The 18483-nt window shown below is 38.5% G+C and overlaps 1 protein-coding gene across 1 annotated transcript in view; it reads right to left on the bottom strand.

Annotated features, from left to right (window-relative positions):
* Positions 1-18483, bottom strand: part of CORIN (corin, serine peptidase) — a 190079-nt gene that overhangs the window by 1520 nt on the left and 170076 nt on the right. Inside the window, 4 exon segments of the mRNA XM_012557423.2 lie at positions 632-669; positions 3393-3624; positions 11825-11932; positions 16552-16668. Coding sequence (XP_012412877.2) covers positions 632-669; positions 3393-3624; positions 11825-11932; positions 16552-16668 — 495 coding nt within the window.

Here is an 18483-nt window from a genome sequence, read left to right as displayed (position 1 = left end):
GCTCCCTCAGGTGACCAGCCGTGCGAACGTGCCATCCTAGCTTTCTTAAGACATTGCTTCCCCTTCTTTAACTTAGACCAAGAATGTTGAAAAGCTCAGTACTTCTCCCAAACCTATCTATGATGAGCTCAAGTTGGTTAAAATAAAGTTTTGGGTTTACGTTTTTAAAAAAGCAAAGATATCCTAGGCATTGTGCTGGCTGCTTTCATGTGTGATATCTCATTCACACCCAGAATATTTTTAAATCACAGTATCAGCAGAGATGGTTCTGCCTCAATATATTACAACTAAATTAGTAACAAAGGTTTTTTTTTTTTTTAATGACGTAATGAAGTCATTAGAAATGACCTAAGTTCCCAGGCAAATTTCTTGTTTCCTTTCAAATTTTTAAATTTTAAACTATAGATCAATCCCAATCAGGTTCTTATTTTTGAGATTCAATGGAGCAGGCCTTCCAGAAAAGTCAGCTCTTGTCTAGCCACAAACTGGGAGGGAAAAAAAGTTAAGAATAAAATGGGGAAGTTTCAAGGACAGTTCTAAGTTTAGGTCTGGAGTCAATGCAGAGCATAACTAGATGCTGAATTAGTTTAGGACTCCGGGGTGGGAAGATGAAATTGTGGCATTCTCATGTTAGATTTGCAAAAATGGAAAGTTCAGTCACATAAATAACTGTTTATTGGACCAAATACTTTTGCTGAAGATTTATAAAACACGGATATAGTTCCATTACTACTGAGAATCTAAATTAATTATATAGTAACATTTCTTATATGGAAGACTGCATAGTGCCTGGCTCTACCACTTTCTAATTTTTCTATAAAATGGAAATAACAATATCCAGCGCTACAGCTCCAGGAGGCACTGTTCTCATCATAATCTGTGCAGCGCTCAGTCATAGGCAGCAGCTCTGACAGTCGATGCCTCCCTCAAAAGGTTATTGTGAGGATGAGACAGCATAATAACCCTAACGTATTTAGCATATTTTAAGGGCTCAGTGGTGGAGCCCCAGGGTGGTACAAATGGTTAATGCGTTTGGCTGCTAACCAAGAGATTGGAGGTTCAAGTCCACTGAGAGATACCTCAGAAGAAAGGCATGATAAGCTACTTCTGAAAATTCAGCCACTGAAAATCCTACTCTGACGCACAGAGAGTCACCATGAGTTAAAGTTGACTCAAGGACAACTGGTTGGTTTTAAGGCCTCGATAATGTTAGATTTTTTTTCCAGACTCGTATCTTAAAAACTAAATTTCAAGATCAATAAACAGGCTTGGCAAAAGCAACCGTGTATTGCTTCATGACTTGTTAGCGTATTATTCTTGCCATAATATAATTTTTTTCTTATAAACAAATATCAAATATAAAATTCATATTGATAGCTACCAAAAAAAAAAGTGTATGTAATCCTAAGAAACAGAACTAAAGTATATAAGAAAAATTCACCAAAATATTGATTGAATAGTGTTTCACGGTTAGATTCATCTTAGGCATTTCAATAAGAAAGTTAAGCCCTGAAATTCTAATTTATACCTAGATATATAAATTTATTCCAGAGAATACTGCATTAGGAAAAATTTATATATATGTGAGAAAAGTCAAAGATAAGAATTTGCAAAGTACTATTAAAATGTATTCTTCACTCTCATTGATATTGCTTAGCAACAGTGGAATAAGACTAGGAGATAACTTTTAACATTAAACCAGTGGATGTTTTATGACTGATACTTAAAAAAGTACTTAACAGAAATTTTCAGAATTATTTTTGCACAAGTCAATATTAAATTTTCTCTCTCTCTAGAATTTATTCAGTTCCCCAAGTCATTCTGCAATTTTATTTTTTCCTGTCCTGACTCTACAGATGCACCTACCTTGTCACCAATTTGATATTAGTGTATAATTTACTGTCTTCCCATCTGTCCACTATGCTGGTATTATTACTTTTTCTTAAAGCTCTAAATGACTTCTGATCCTAACATATGGTTTCTGTAGTTACCATTCATATTTAGGCAAGCACATCTGTATATGCACCTCTTGATCGAAAACAGCACTGAAGACAGCAGCAACCCACCTCTGATATTCATCTTGCACACACCGAGTTCTCTGATTACAACCCCTAACATGGCATACAGAGAGACAAAACTGCCACTAAACCATTATGTTCCTGTCTTGTCTAGCCTCATAGCTATCGTTTATGTTGGGTTTACAATCAATGGGAAGTACTTTACATCTACACACATTCATTTAATCTCACAACAACCCGATCCAACCACCATACTATCATTATTATTATTTTTTTGGTCGGGGTGGGGGGGATTCTTTTTTGTGTGCTAAATATTTATGTAACAAAACATTTGCCGCTACAACATTTGTTGCATCTACTATTCAGTGACATTAATTATGTTCATCTTATTGTTCAACCAACACCACTATTTCCAAATTTTTCCACCGTCCGTAACAGAAGCTCAGTATCCCCTGAGCAATGAGTCCATCTCTCTCACCGGCCCCTGGTAACCACCGATAAACTTAGGTCTCTATACACTTGCCTCTTCTAGATATTTCATATAAGTTAGGTCATACAGTATTTGTCCTTTTGTGTTTGACTTCATTCGGCATAATATTTTCAAGGTTCATTCATGTTGTGGCAGGCATCAGGATTTCATTTATCTTTACAACTGAGTAATATTCCATTGTATGTATATACCACATCTTGTTTATCACTTCATCTGTTGATGGACATTTAGGCTGTGTCTACCTTTTGGCTATTGTGAATAGTGTTGCATTTTACAGGTGAAAAACTGAGGCTGAGAGAGACTAAGGAATTTGCCCAAGGCTACACAGCAGCTAGCAAATGAGCCAGGACTTGAACTTAGACAGCAGACTGTAGACAGTGATTGTAACCACTGGGATACCGTTCATATCCAAAGTCCAAGCTACACTCTTGAAATGCTGTATCTTATGTCATTCAAACAGGCAGAAAAATGTCAGCAATATTCAGTCCATGTCAGATTGATGTTATGGGGCTCTCTGTATAATACCTATTAATTTGTGAGTGCTATCAGAATGCAGCATTTTGAACACACTGATGTTGCCAGAGAAAAGAGGTAGATATACCTTTTCTGCCAACTCACATTTTAAAAAATGCTTCTGATCCACCAAAATGAAACACATTTGATTTTATTTGATTAAAGTGCATGAACTATTACCAAAAGCAGTTCATATCTCTTGTTTGGAATTTGAATAACAAATTCTTACTCATTTATCTTTTGAATACATCATTTGTTAAATATGGAGTTCCTTAGCAATATTTACTTTGTCTGAACTTAACCAGGTCCTCAAACTCTTGGTTCTCCCTAAAGCAAAATGAGGATGCATGGAGGAGACCCCACTGTCTTACCTGCAAGGGGGGATACGCTGGCTTGTATTCACATCACACTTCGGTACCAAGATGGTACAAGCGAAAAACATGAGGTATTTGTAACAGTTGGTTTGAACAAGCGCAGGGAAAAGAGAGGACTCCCAGCTGATGGATGCTTCCTTCTGAGTACCATGGCCAAGGTAATTTGGATAATTTGTATGGTTGTAAGGCAAATTCATGCAGAGCTCCAGTGTAATTGGTTCACATTGACCTAGCAAGACAGTACACACACAGATTATACATGCATTTTAAATTTCACATGTAAAACATTTTTTTAAAAACTTACAAAACTGAAGTCTATCTTACTTCTTTAAAGTAGCTAAGACTAGAATGCAAGTAGTATAGAACATTTCTCTGGGGATATCAAAAGATAAATAAATTTTCAATGAAGTGCCATGGCAAACCCAGATTCATCTTTGAACAATATGGAGCTGCGAGCAAACCAAGACTCTCCTCTATGTGTAGAGCTGCCAGCACAGTGCCCGGCAGGCATGTTTTGGAAAAATCTTCTCTCATTTTTTCCCTTGGCCCAGCTTAGCTGAAAGTGAATCTTTTATGATACCTTTTATTCACTTCAATTCACCCTCTTCTTCCGATCGATTCATTACTTCTAAACTAGTGTTCCTCCTATCATCTTCACAGTCATTTAAAAAAGCAATGTATTTCATTAAACAGGCAATTAGATGACTCTTTTCTATATGCTTTATTGTTGATGAGTGAAATTAAGGTTATAAAATTTCAAGGCAAGAGGGGTTTGAGTTTGGATACCACTTGCCAGTGAGATACAATCCAAACTCTTTAGCGTGGAATTCAAGGCTATTTTACAATCCAAATACAGTCTAACTTCCCAACCTCATTGCCTATAGCCATCTCGTCAGCAGCGTCTCTGCTGCACTGAATGCTGTCCCTTGGTGCCACCAGATATTTTAAGAATTGTGTGCCTTCGAGCGTCTTGTTTGCTCCCCCTTCTTTTCTTGGCATACGGGTAATCAACCCCCTCAAATGCGATCATGTTTCTTGATGCCAGATACATCCAGAACCCACTGCCTGGAATGGTGCTTTTCCATTCTCTCCACCAAGCTAATTCCCCTTTGCTTTGCAAGACTCAGTATAAATCTTTCTTCTAAGAAGGCTTCCTGGCTAACCACCCTCTCCAGCCCCTCCCAGTAAGAGTTACGTGTGTCTCTTCCAAAGAGCCACAGCACGTTAAGCATATTCCTGTCATACACTCATTGCTCACTACTTGTATTCTTTATTTACTTGTCTCCTCCACACAATTCAGAGATTTTTTGAGAAATGAAACTTTATCTCTTTATCTCAAAATTGGCACCTAGCACAATGCCAGAATGAAGGAAGGAGGAAGAAAAATATATCAGGTACTGTCCTAGCCCGTGGAAATGCAAAAATAACGAAAACTACAATCCCTGTCATTAAGGAACTCCACAATCTTGGTAGGAAGAAAGACACATGTGCGTGTGTAGCTGCAGTATAATGTGAAGAGGCTACCACCCATCACCGGTTGCCATTGAGTCAATTCCAACTCATGGCGACCCCATGTGTTGCAGAGTAGAACTGCTCCATAGGGTTTTCAAGGCTGTGAGCTTTCAGAAGCAGATCATCAGGCTTTTATTCCGAGGCTCCTCTGGGTGGGGTTGAACCATCAACCTTTTGGTTAGTAGTGATTATTTGCACCACCCAGCAATTCCGTGAAGAGGCTAGGATAATGGTATTGAACAAAATGCTAGGAGCCAAAGGGACAAGGTGGAGCAAGAGAGGCTCAGTAAGTCTTACAAAGACAAATGGGGTCCGGACACGTTTGAGGGAATGTGGCAGAGAGACTTCCTGTTCCCTCTGTGTTCCCCGAGGTTGATGTGCCACATTCCTGAGAGTGAGAGAGGTAATCAGGTAATCTCAGTAGACTTAGTGCAGGCAGGCCAAAGACTTAATGCCTTATTAAGAGTAATTATTCAAATTAAACTTAATTATTTGGCTAAGAAGTGGTATGCAAATAGATTAGCAACAAGCAATAGGGTGAAATAATAAAATAGCACTGAGACTACTTCTCAATTACAAGTATCAGAGCTTCTCAGATATTATGTTTGTAAGGCGCCTGAAGCTGGCCAGATTAAAAGTGTTATATACAAAGTCAAATATGACTCTTTCCTGGGGAAGACTAACACTACAAAGTTGGCATAATCTTGAGGTTAAGGAGACAGAGGAGGTATAGTGTTGGTTCAGTTTATAGTTTTCTTTTATTTTTGAGAGAGAAGTAACATTTAAATAGCTTACGTTTTCAAATTACGAAAGAATACATGCTCCTCCCAACAGTAACGACAACACATAGATGTATAAAGAAAAAAATTCATCATCTGCCCATTCCCCTTTCTCTCATCTTCCCTGAAAGCCAACAGGCAGGCTTGGATCCTTCCCTGCCTTTCACTTGTTTATATTTATACATACAAGCATTTATATACATAGATTAAAAAACCAAGCCTATCGCTGTCGAGTTGATTCCGATTCATAGCAACTCTATATGACAGAGTAGGACAGTCCCATAGGGTTTCTGAGGCTGCAAATCTTTATGGAAGCAGACTGCCACATCTTTCTCCCACAGAGCGGCTGGTGGGTTCAAAAGGCTGACCCTTCGGTTAACAGCCAAGTGCTTAATCACTGTGCCACCAGGGCTCCCTACATACATAAATAGGGATTTTTATTCGTTGCTTTGTTTTTACCAAAGTAGAATTGTTCTATCCCTATTGCTCTTCAATTCGCCTTTGTTGCTGAATTATTTATCATGGTCATCGTGCAAGTCAGTAGATACAGCTCTAACTCTCTATTTTTTCCTAATGCCTTTAATATATATATACTTTTACAAAAATGTAATTATTCACGTAGATTTTTGGTGCGATCATTTTTCTTTGCATATGCTTCCTTTCTCTCCCTCTACCACTCATCAAGTTTAACTTTTTAATCAGTATATTTCATTTAGATGATTAATAGAACATAATACATGGATAATTTTTCTCTCATTGGATCTATGGAGAACATATCGCTTTTGATTTGGGATAAGATATAACCTCTAAGTGTTCCAGAGCTAAGGGAGATGAAAAGATTAAGATATGGTCATATATTATTCTGGAAATCTTTACTGAATGTGGTAAGGCTGATTGAATCTTGTGTTTTATTCCTTCAAAAGGAATTCTTCACAGAGTGCTAAGTAAGATAAACTCTCAAGATACCTGTCAAACCCAAATTCTATGATTTATGATATCAATAAACTTTTTCATCTAAAGCATTAGACTCACTCAAGTTCCTGATTTAGGACTGCCACTAGAGGGCCATCTCATCACAAACATGTGAGGATGTTCAGATGCCCAGGACTGTTCAACGCAAGTTTGATGCAGTGCCTAGTACAGTGTCCTGACAAAGATGAAATTTAGTAAGTTTAATTGAAAAACGATCCTGATAGAGTATCAATGATATTTCACCCTTCAATGTCTGACATCATAATTTGTTAAACTCCATCTCAAGAAGCGACTGTTAAGTAAATTATCTTATATTCTTGTCAGGATGGAGTACACTGAAGCCCCTGGAAATGATGGTCATTTACATGAGAACATGTCACTTTTCTACATCCAGTGGCAAACATAATTCAGATATTCTAAATTTCTCTTTATCAGTATTTAATAGTTTGATTTAAACTATAACAGTTTATAATATAATAATATAATATATATTTATTTTATGTATTTTTTATTTAATATATATGCTAAAGTTTATGAAAGTTTTTTCATATAAGAAAAAGGACTGCCAGACATTTCAGAAGCCCCTCCATGTACCCTCTCCCATCTCAACCTTCTCCTTTCCCCTCAAAGTAACCACTGAGTTTCATACTTATCACGTCCATGCTCTTCTTTACAGTTTTATTACCTGAATGTGCAACCCTGTAGATACTATAGTTTAGGCTTGCTCACTTTGTAAAACTTGTTTCGTCTTCTAACTTTTATAATCTGATAGCTGCCACCACCCATTATTTTTCCTTATAATTTTACTCTTGAAGAATCCAGGGATTTGACCACTACACTGTGTGTGAGAGTTGCAATGATGCATATTGCAGCTTCCTGGTGAGGTTAAACATGTTCCTCTGTCCTCTCTATTTCCTGAAAATTGGCAAGCAAATCCAGAGGATTGATCAGGTTTCCCGCCTTTGACAAGACTATTGGCGGCCATGGTGTTCTTTCATCAGAAGGCACATGATGTCTGGTTTCTCTCTTTTTGTGATGTCAGCACCTGTAGTTCCTCAGATCCTTGACACATTAATTCACTGCGTGCTACAGAATGGTGATATTCTAATTCAGTCATTTATATTTCACTTATTAGGTAGCAATGCTTTCAAAAAGAGAGAACTTCTCTCATCTACTTGCTCTCATCTATTTGCTTACCTAGTGGTGGTGTTCATAAAGGAAAGGCAAAATAAATGATTATTACCCTTTATGACAACTTGTCAAGAAAAATGAATTGGTTACCTATCATTTTCCAAAGGTGACCAATGGTTATTTATTTTTAAATATCATTATAAACGTATGAATTTGAACATATGGCACAGTGATTAAGTGCTCGGCGGCTAACTGACAGGTTGGCTGTCTGAACCCACCAGCCACTTAGTGGGAGAAAGATGTGGCCATCTGCTTCCATAAAGATCACAGCTTTTGAGACCCTATGGGGCAGTTCTACTCTATCCTATAGGGTCAGTATGAGTTGGAATCAACTCGACAGCAATAGGTTTTTTTATGGGACTGATTTCAATCAAATGCTATTATTTTCTTTTGAAGTTCAAATCGCCCCTGTCTTTAGCCAGCAGTATCCTTTTCAGGTTGGCCTCTGAATCCTTTTGACATGACCATAATCTTTACAGCTTCCTCACTACATGGTATGATAAGATGTCCCAGACTTATTTTATGCATTTTTTTTGCCCCAGGCCTAGAATCAGGCATTTTTCCAAAAAGCTCCTGGTTTCTTTTAAAAGGAAATGATATTTCAGGACTGCAGTCTGGGTGCATCAGGGATGTCCATTGCTACTGGGTTAGTCATTGTTCTTAGGCCCTTCAGTGGACAGAGCTAGGAAATACATACATGTGTATATGTGTGTGAGTGTCTGTGTACACATAAATAACATGAAGACACACATTCATACATACGTACATTTTTTAAGATAATATATTTCTTGACTTCCTACTAATACTTTCACTTCACATTCAGGACTACTTAATTTTTTAATCTCTTCTGTATTACATCTAGGAGCCCTGGTGATGCAGTGTTAAGTGCTGGGCTGCCAACTGAAAGGTCAGCAGTTTGAACTAACCAGTGGCTCTTCAGAAGAAAGATGTGGCCGTCTGCTTCTGTAAAGATTATAGCCTTGGAAACCCTATGAGGCAGTTCTACTCTGTCCTATACGCTCTCTGTGACTCAGAATCTACTCGACTGCAATGGGGTTTTTGGTTTATATCACATCTGTTGCTCTTTTCTTCCAAACCAAGAATCCTTAGCTCTCAAAGACACAGTGAATGATAAAAATAGAAGAGTCCATAATTAACTCACTTACTTTATACCACATCACATGCACAACAGTCTCAAGGAAATGAGACTGATACTACCACTGATAATATTACTACTGAGAATTTTAAAATGTTTTTGCATATGCTTATCTCCCTGAATTTGTAAACTATGCAATGTACTCCATCCATATCATGAGTTTATAGCCATTACATTCTCCCTCCCTCATAACTTTCATTTATTCTTAATTCTACAATAAGTATGCTTATAAGTCTGTATCTCTCCATTCCTTTGTTTATCTGAAACTTGTTCTCTGGTAGATTTCTCTATGTTGGTAATAGCTTGTGCCCTTCACACCTGAAGGTTAGTTTTTATGGATATAAATCCTTGGCTGACATGTTCTCTTCTTGATATCGTCAATACGTTACTCCGATTTTTTTTTTTTCTGGCATGAAGTGTAGCTATCAAAAAGTTTCATGACAATTTAATTATATACACACACACACACGAAGGTAAGTCAAAAAGTATTGCAACTAGGGTTCCAGTTCATACATGCACAAGTTTATTCCAAATAAAACATGTTTAAACATGTCTTGTGATCAGTGGATGGCCGCAGAAGAGTTCTCTCAGTAACACACTTGTCTTAGCCTCATTAGGGTGCCCTCAAAAAAAAAAAAAAAAAAGGATAGTTCTTGTACCATGGAAAGAAACAATTTTGAGGTCAAGGCTAATATTGAATTTTTAACAAAACCCAGTGGACATCTTCCCAAATCATTGCCTCTTCAGACTTCTTCTTGTTCCCAAGACTCAAAGAACATTTAAAAGGAACAGGATTTGAGTCTCTTGAGGATGCTAAAACTGCTGTTTTGACGTGGTGTAAATCAAAGATTGAAGAATTCTTCAGGGAAGGGTTAGAGAGATGGAAACACTGCCTTCAGAAGAGTACAGGCCTAGATGGAGGATATGTCAAGAAACAATAGCTTCACATTTTGATATTTTTGTTTAATAAAGGTTTCTATGATTTTGTAGTAATATTTCTTGACTTTCCCTCCTATATATACATATGTTGTTAGGTGTCATCAAGTCAGTTCCAACTCACGGTGACCCTGTGTATGACAGAACAAAACATTGCACCATCCTCACAATTGTTACGCTTGAGCCTCTTGTTGTAGCCACTGTGTCAATACATCTTATTGGTCTTCCTCTTTCTTGCTGACCCTCTATTTTACGAAGCATGATGTCCTTCTCCATACACTGGTCCCTCTCAATAACATGCACACAGTACATACATACAATGAAACCTGTGAGAGCCAGAACTTAACAGGACTGCCTTGTTTTTCTGGGTCCCATAAGTTCCCCGCCTTTCCCAGGGTGCAGTCTTACCACTTTTCTATTGCTTGTTTTGGTGGAAAATATTTGAGTCTTCCTTCTCTGACAGATTTATGTCTTACACAGTTTCTGACTTTTGCAGGTTTTATTGTATATATATTTAAATGTATATATTTAATCAACATTACGTATATTTAATCGGTTTAAAACCCATTAAACCCATTGCCATCAAGTTGATTCCAACACATAGAGACCCTATAGAACAGAGTAGAACTGCCCCCCATAGGCTTTCCAAGGAGCGGCTGGTGAATTTGAACTGCTGACCTTTTGGTTAGCAGCCTTAACATTTAACCACTGTGCCACCAAGCAAAACAGCAGTATGTCTTAATGGCAAGACTATATCCACTTGACTGTTCTCTCATATTGGAAATGGAAAAAGAGTCGGGTATTGTGCTTTCAGTGAAATAATTATTAGGTACTTATGCAAACAAACAAAAAGACCTGTCTGGGTTTTTCATCAGCTATCTCCCACAAATCCCTCCTCAGCCCACTTTCTTCATCCCCTAAGACTCACTAACAGTTACAGGGGCACTCCCTATAAGCTCTCCATTGACTCAGAAAGGTCACCAAGTAAAACTAGGACCCAAAATTTACAGCGGATTCAAAGACTTGAGCCTTTCAGCCTCCAATCTTCCAAAGGCATTAGAGAGAGATGTGTGTTAAAAAGTAGTACCCACTTGCCAATCAAAAGCTGACTGACCTGGTTCTAAATTTCTAGCCCCAAGCTGAAGGTGAGGAAAAATAAATTATAAAAAGTAATAGAAATTAGTAGAATATGAAAGCAGGGCCCAGAAGTAAGGAATCATTACTACAAATCAGCATCTTTGGGGATTTTCTGGTTCATTTGAAATTTCCCTTGAGAGCCTGTTCAGAGCACCACCACTCTCCCTTCTATCTTCTCCCAAAAGTTCCTCCTCTAAAAAATCCTGTTTAGAGATAGCCACCTGCTCACACCATCTGGAGCTGTTATACTGTCACTGGAACAAATCAACATACACTCCAAGATCATTAGAAGTCAGTAAAGTTCCTGGAAAGGTGAGAATAAATTTTATTAAAAGGACAGACCGCCAAAGTTATATGTGGCTATTTAGATGAACTTCATATTTGCTTCTTGGATGGTTTCCATTTTTGAAATCGTGTTTAAGAAGGAAGAAAGATAGCATCTGCTTGCAGACAGAGCCAAGAAAATAATATATAGGACCTGATGTTAAGTTGAAAGTAATGGTAATGATATTAAGCAATGTGGATTTATAGCTCATTCTCCATGACACATTTGTTTCTGATTTAAGTTAATGAAGACCATTTTGTTTCTTTTCTGCTACCACATGCAACCTTTAGAAAAGAAAAGGAGAATAGGTATACTTTTTTTGGAGGAATTCCAGACGTCAGCATTTTAAAGTTCACAGGAAAGAAAAAAGCTAAAGGCATGCCCTGACGCGGTGATTGCATTTGTCAGCTGTGGTACTTACCACAGTTACTTGGACTGGTGTTCGGGTCACACAGAGAGCTACCACCGCATGAATCAAGGCAGGAGTTGTGGAGGCATCTTTGGTCTCCTTCTTGACATGAGGTCTGACCTACCGGGGGGAAAGGCACATTCACTTTCATCATCTGTAAATTCCTTCGACTAGGATCTAAAGGATTAAGAACATCTGGTGGAGCTGAGGAATGACACAACTTTAATTTCCTTCCAGTTTCTCCCACAATATTGAACGCATGTTGAATAGATACTTTCTGGATTAATTTTTCCGGCAACTAAATACAATATTTATTCCAAAAGAATTCTGTAGGAATGAAGAAATAAAAGGTTGCTGTTGCTTTCAGTGGGAACAAAACAGGAGTTCACCATGAGCGGGAGCTAACTCATGGCAGCTAACAACCACCAGCTACATGGTAACAAAACAGGTTTTTGTTACTTTTAGTGGAAAAACAAAACAATGTTTTCTTTTTACAGGAGTGCATACACTTCATTAGAAATAAAATTCAAGTGATTTGAGGGAGAAGGAAATATAAAGCTGTTGAAATTCTGAATTATTAAATGGCACTGTGTTTTAAAGACTCATTTGCTCCCCACTCTAGTCTCTCTAAGGAAAATACTTTAATAATAAATACGTTATCAACACCAATTCAAAAAGAATATTTTATTATAGTACACGTCTTATGCAGCTGTTATCAATATTTTCTGCATGTCCTTGCAAATTATCATCGGCCTAGCTGTGATGCCTGAGAACTGGGCTTCTTGTTTCCAAATGAATGACAGCAGTAGCGTCACCCTTTGCCCTAATGGATTTTCCTTAAGGTTTGTGGAGAGGAAACTGCTTCCCTTATTGATTTCCTGGTCATTTGTAGATTAAATGGATAAGGTAATAAATTACTGCCCATTTTTTTTGTCTACTCTCCCCATTATAGTCAATTACTTTCAGACACGTCCTTGGAATATAGAAATCTTGCCAGGTATTTTTAAGTATAAATAATATACATATATGTATAATCATTCTTATCTATAGATTCTAAGACAATGCATCTTCTACTGGAAGCTTCCACCTTTCCAATACTACCAATGAGCAACACTATATATCAGAGCCTTGAGAAAAATTGCAAAAAAGAGACGTCGCTTTTTTTTTTTTTGACTGTCAGCAGGCTCAAACTTTTTCTCAAGGCAACTTTTTCTCAAGGCTCAAACTTTTTCACAACCAGTTGCTATGGAGTTGTCTCTGACTTACAGTGATCTCGCCCACATGTGTCAGAGTAGAACTGTGCTCCATAGAATTTTCGATTGCTGATTTTTCAGAAGTAGATGGTCAGGCCTTTCTTCCAAGGCACCTCTAGATGAGGTCGAACCTCCCACCCTTTGGATTAGCAGCCAAGTGTGTTAACTATTTGCACCGCCCAGCAACTCCTTCTGAAGGCAAGCCAAGCTAATTTCCATGAGTTTAGGCTCTTAAGGAAATTCAATATTTTAACCAATATTAAGTGCCCACTATATAACAGCAAGGAGCCCTGGTGGCCAAATGGATAAAGCATTTGGCTGCTAACTGAAAGGTCGGCTTTTCGAACCCACCAGCGTCTCCGTGGGAGAAAGATGTGGCAGTCTGTTTTCATAAAGATTACAGCCTTGGAAACCCTATGGGGCAGTTCTACTCTGTCCTATAGGGTCGCTATGAGTCGGAATCAACTCGATGGCAATAAGTTTGTTTATATGACAGCACCTCAAAAGAAAGTCTTGATGATCTACTTCCAAAAAATCCACCACTGAAAACTCTGTGGAGCACAGCTCTCCTCTGACACACATGGAGTCACCATGAGTCAGAATCAACTCCATGGCAACTGTTTTTTTTTTTGTTTTTTTTTTATGTGACAAGTACTGAGCTAGGCACTGAGTATTAAAAGATAAAAGAGCACCATACCCTCTATGAAGAAAATTCTACTCTAATAGGGATGTCGTCATGAACAAAACCTTACAATGCTGAGTAACCATTGTTCTCATGAAGATTTGCATAAAGAGCAGTGGAAGCAAACCAAGGCAGTAAGGGGAAGCTTCTCAAACGAGTTTTCCAGGCAAATGGGGTCGGTTGGGATGATCAAGAAGGATGGGTTTCCCAAGCAGAGCAGCATATGGAAAGGTCTGGAGGTAGGAAAGTGCACAGGTCAGAATCACTGGAGCATAAACCACTGAGAAGGAGGGTATGAGGAAGACTGGACCAGTAGGCTAAGAGAGAGCCTGGAGAGCTTTAAAGGCCTAGATCCTTAATAGGGCCCAAAGCTCTGGTGGGGGGGAGTTCCTGAGTGATGCAAACGGTTAATGCACAGCTGCTAACCAAACGGCTGTAGGTTCGGTTCGAGTCCACCCAGAGGCTCCTTGTAAGAAAGGCCTGGCAATCTACTTCTGAAAAATCAGCCACTGAAAACCCTATTGAACACAGTTCTACTCTGACACACATGGGGTCACCATGAGTCAGAATCAACTCCACTGAAACTCTTTTAAAGCCTTGGCAGAGTAGTCCCTGCTTCTCTCCCCAGCCTTGTCTAGCTGAACAAGGTTCCCATCGATGTTAACAATTGTTATTTAGTGCCATGCTACCCTTCACTCCCAGCTTTCTTGTCATAATAGCCTTTTCTCAGTCCCCTATATGTACCTTGCTCCTTCCCACCTCAGGGATTTTGGGCAAGCTGTGCTCTCTCCAGCCTGAATTTCCTTTGTTTAGTTAACTCCATGCACTCGTCAGATCTTAGCTCCAGTATCTCTTCCTCAGGGAAGCTTACTAGGCATGCATCTTGTTATATAGCATCATAGCCCCCTGGTTTTCTTCACAGCCTAATGTAACTTCGTCATTAGATAGTAACTTGCATGTCTATTTGTAGAATGCCTCTCTCCTGCAGGAAGCTGCAAGCTCCGTGAGCTGTTTTGCTGGCCATTGACTTCCTGGTGCGAATCACGTATTGTTGTTGTTGTGTTAGCTGCTGTCAAGTCAGCTCCGACTTATGGTGGCCCCACGTACAACAGAACCAAATGCTGCCTGGTCCTGTATCAGACAATATTCTGTTGTGATCCATTAAGGTTTTCATTAGCTAATATTTGGAAGTAGATTGTCAGGCCTTTCTTTCTAGTCTGTCTTAGTCTGGAAGCTCCACTGAAAACTGTCCACCATGCGTGACCCTGTTGGTATTTGAAATACCAGTGGCATAGCTTCTAGCATCATAGCAACACACAAGCCACCACAGTATAACAAACTGACAGACAGGTGGCAGGACAGTGTGTCAGTTCCACAATAAACATGTATTAACTCGAATTCACTGGAGTAAATAATAATATATAGGTGCTAGAATTTTACCTCTTGAAACATTTTATCATGTGACTTTCTTATACCTCACACGTAAGGAAATAATTTAAAACTCTTACCATAGCATAGTAAAGAATCCAAAATTATTCCAAAGAAAGTTGAATTATGTAGAATGAAAGAATAATTTGATCTAAAAGGAGGTATGTGGCTTATATGCACACAATAACTCATGCCTAGAAAATGATTTCCTTCCAAATTTGAAAACTGGTAAGACTAAGCATGCCTTATATATTATTTTTATGTAATAAATCTGTGATTAGAAAGCTCTTGCTTTAGGTTTTGGATGCATTTTCATTAAAGCTATTTTAATAGTCAGTATTCATAATGACAAAACTAATTTAGCTACAGATGACCAGTTTTATTAGACATACACAGCCCAAAAAAGGTTTAGCAAGAAAAAGGCCACTTATTGAGTTCTCACGATTTGTCCAGCACTGCTTTAAGTTTGTTAGTTGAGTTGACTAATTTAGTTCTCACAACAACCCTAAAAAGTGGCTATCATTATCCAGAGTTTACAAAGAAGAAAACTGAGACATAAAGAGGTTTAAGTATCTTGCCTTAAGTTAACCAGGTAGTAATAGAAGAGCTGAGACTGGATCCCAGGTATCTGGGCTGCAACTACCACATTCTTAATCACTAGGTTATCCCTATATTATATAAATAAATGCAGTGGTTTTAAGTCTAGGGATATTGTTACCAACGCAGGACTGAAAGCTGCTTCCACACAAACCAGGGATCAAAACAATCAGTATAGAACCTTCTTCCCTGACAGAAATATTCACATTTTAAAAACCAACTTATTTGATTTGCTTTTTTGTCCTTTTAAAGTTTCGCACACGAATATCTGACTCCTTATAAAGTATATTTAAGTACACCTGTTGCCGTCGAGTCGATTCCGACTTATAGCCACCCTATACTGCTCCGTAATGTGAGGCATTAAATAGCTTCTCTAAACGTGGTTATTTTAGGAAGCTGTTACATTTAATTTCAGCAGCCAATTCCTTCTAATTGGAATCTAATCTAATTGAATACTATATGCTAAGCTTTTCTTTTTATCATGGTGTTGCCTTCCCCCATAAAACAGTTAACTGAATTTGACCATGCTGTTTTAAGTGCTTAACCTCTGCCCTTTCCCATTAGGAATGATTTTACAGTATAGGTTGCTCAAGAATTATATTTACTGTAAGAAAAGATTTTCTGGCTGAGCAATGCTATAAGGACCAGCACATTCAGCAGTCTAGAATTATTTATGCATGAATCCTATTTAAGCATGGGTTACTTCACACTTTTTGCTTTGTTACCAAAGACAGGTCCACCCATAAAGGAATGTCTCAGGGGAGGTAGCACATACTTACTGTCACTGCAGTTCTCCTCATCACTCCCATCTTTACAGTCTTCGTCTCCATCGCATTGGAAAGTGCTGGGGATACATTGCCCATTTCTGCATTCCACCAGACCCTGGCTGTGGCAGGCTAGGAGAAGCCAGAATAGTATTCACTGTGTGTATGAATACATCTTTCAATCTGTAGATCATATAAATGATTCCCATTTGTCTGGTCGAGAAATGAAGAGTCTTACATATGTGAATGTTTTATGTAAATGAATGAATGTATCTATTTCATCATCCTTTTTGAATTCCAAGCATTTTTGGAATGGAAAGTTTTGTGTTACTTATTATAACTTCTCCTGTCTTATTAAATAGCAACTACTAAAAAATAACTTTTTCTTGATAACTGCATGGAGGGAAGTAGTATTAATGATGATAGTAGTAATACTACTAATAAGAAAAGCTACGACTTAGGTTAACTTGCTTGGCTGCTAGGAAGGGGTGGAAGTTTGAATCCACCCAGAGGTGCCTTGGAAGAAAAGCCTGGCAATCTACACCTGAAAAATCAGTCATTGAAAGCCATACGGAGCACAGTTTTACTCTGACACACATGGGGTTGCCGTGAGTCAGATTCTACTTGAGGGTAACTGGTTTATATGGAAAGAAGTGTGCTAGGTGCATTATGTATATGATCTCAGAGCCTCGTAACAAACTAACAAGGTAAATATTATCATCCTTGTTTTACAGATAATAAAACTGAAGCTTAAAAAGTTTAGTGTCCATCTTTAAGTTATATGGCTGTAATGGTACAACCACTTTGGAAATCGATTTGGTGTTTCCTTAAAAAGCTAGAAATAGAAATACCATAGGATCCAGCAACCCCACGCCAAGGAATATACCCTAGAGAAATAAGAGCCATCACATGAATAGACATTGCACACCCGTGTTCATTGCAGTACTATTCACAAAAGCAAAAAGATGGAAACAGCCTAAATGTCCATCAACAGATGAATGGATAAGAACATTACAGTACACATACACAATGGAATACTATGCAACAATAAAGAACAATCATGAATCCGTGAAACATCTCACAACAGGAATGAATCTGGAGGGCATTATAGTGAGTAAAATAAGTCAGTCAAAAAAGGACAAATATTGTATGAGACCACTATTATAAGAACTCAAGAAAAGGTTTACACACAGAAAAAAGCATTCTTTGATGGTTACAAGGAGGTGGAAGGGGAATCACTAACTAGATAGTAGACAAGGGTCAACTTTGGTGAGGGAAAGGACAGCACACAATAGAGGGGAAGTCAAACAACGAGACCAAAGCAAAAGCTAAGAAGTTTCCTAGACACATCCAAACACTTTGAGGGACAGAGTAGCTGGGGCTGGGGCCTGGAGACCATAGTTTTGGGGGACTTCTAGGTCAATTGCCCTAACATAGTTTATAAAGAAAATGTTCTACATCCCACTTTGGTGACTAGCCTCTGGGGTCTTAAAAGCTTGAGAGCAGCCATCTAAGATACATCTATTGGTCCCATCCCACTCGGAGTCAAGGAGAATGAAGAAAATCAAAGACACATGCAAAATACTAGCCCAGAGGACTAAAGGACCACGTGAACCAGAGATGCACAGGCCTGAGACCAGAAGAACTAGATGGTGCCTGGCTACCACCAATGACTGCCCAGACAGGGAACACAACAGAAAGTCCCAGACAGAGCAGGAGAAAAATGTAGACAATAATTCAAATTCATATAAAAAGACCATACTTGATGGTCTGACAGAGACTGGTAGAACTCCCGAAACTACGGCCCCTGGACGCTCTGTTAACCCGGGACTGAAACCATTCCCAACGCCCACTTTTCAGACAAAGATTAGACAGGTCTATAAAACAAAAAATAATACACGTGAGGAGTGTGCTTCTTAGTTCAATCAAATATATGAGACCAAATGA

The sequence above is a fragment of the Trichechus manatus genome, unplaced genomic scaffold (genome assembly GCF_000243295.1).
Source record: "Trichechus manatus latirostris isolate Lorelei unplaced genomic scaffold, TriManLat1.0 scaffold00101, whole genome shotgun sequence".
Lineage (NCBI taxonomy): Eukaryota > Metazoa > Chordata > Mammalia > Sirenia > Trichechidae > Trichechus > Trichechus manatus.
Note: the sequence above shows the minus strand (reverse complement) of the source record. Positions and strands in the feature narration are given on the sequence as shown.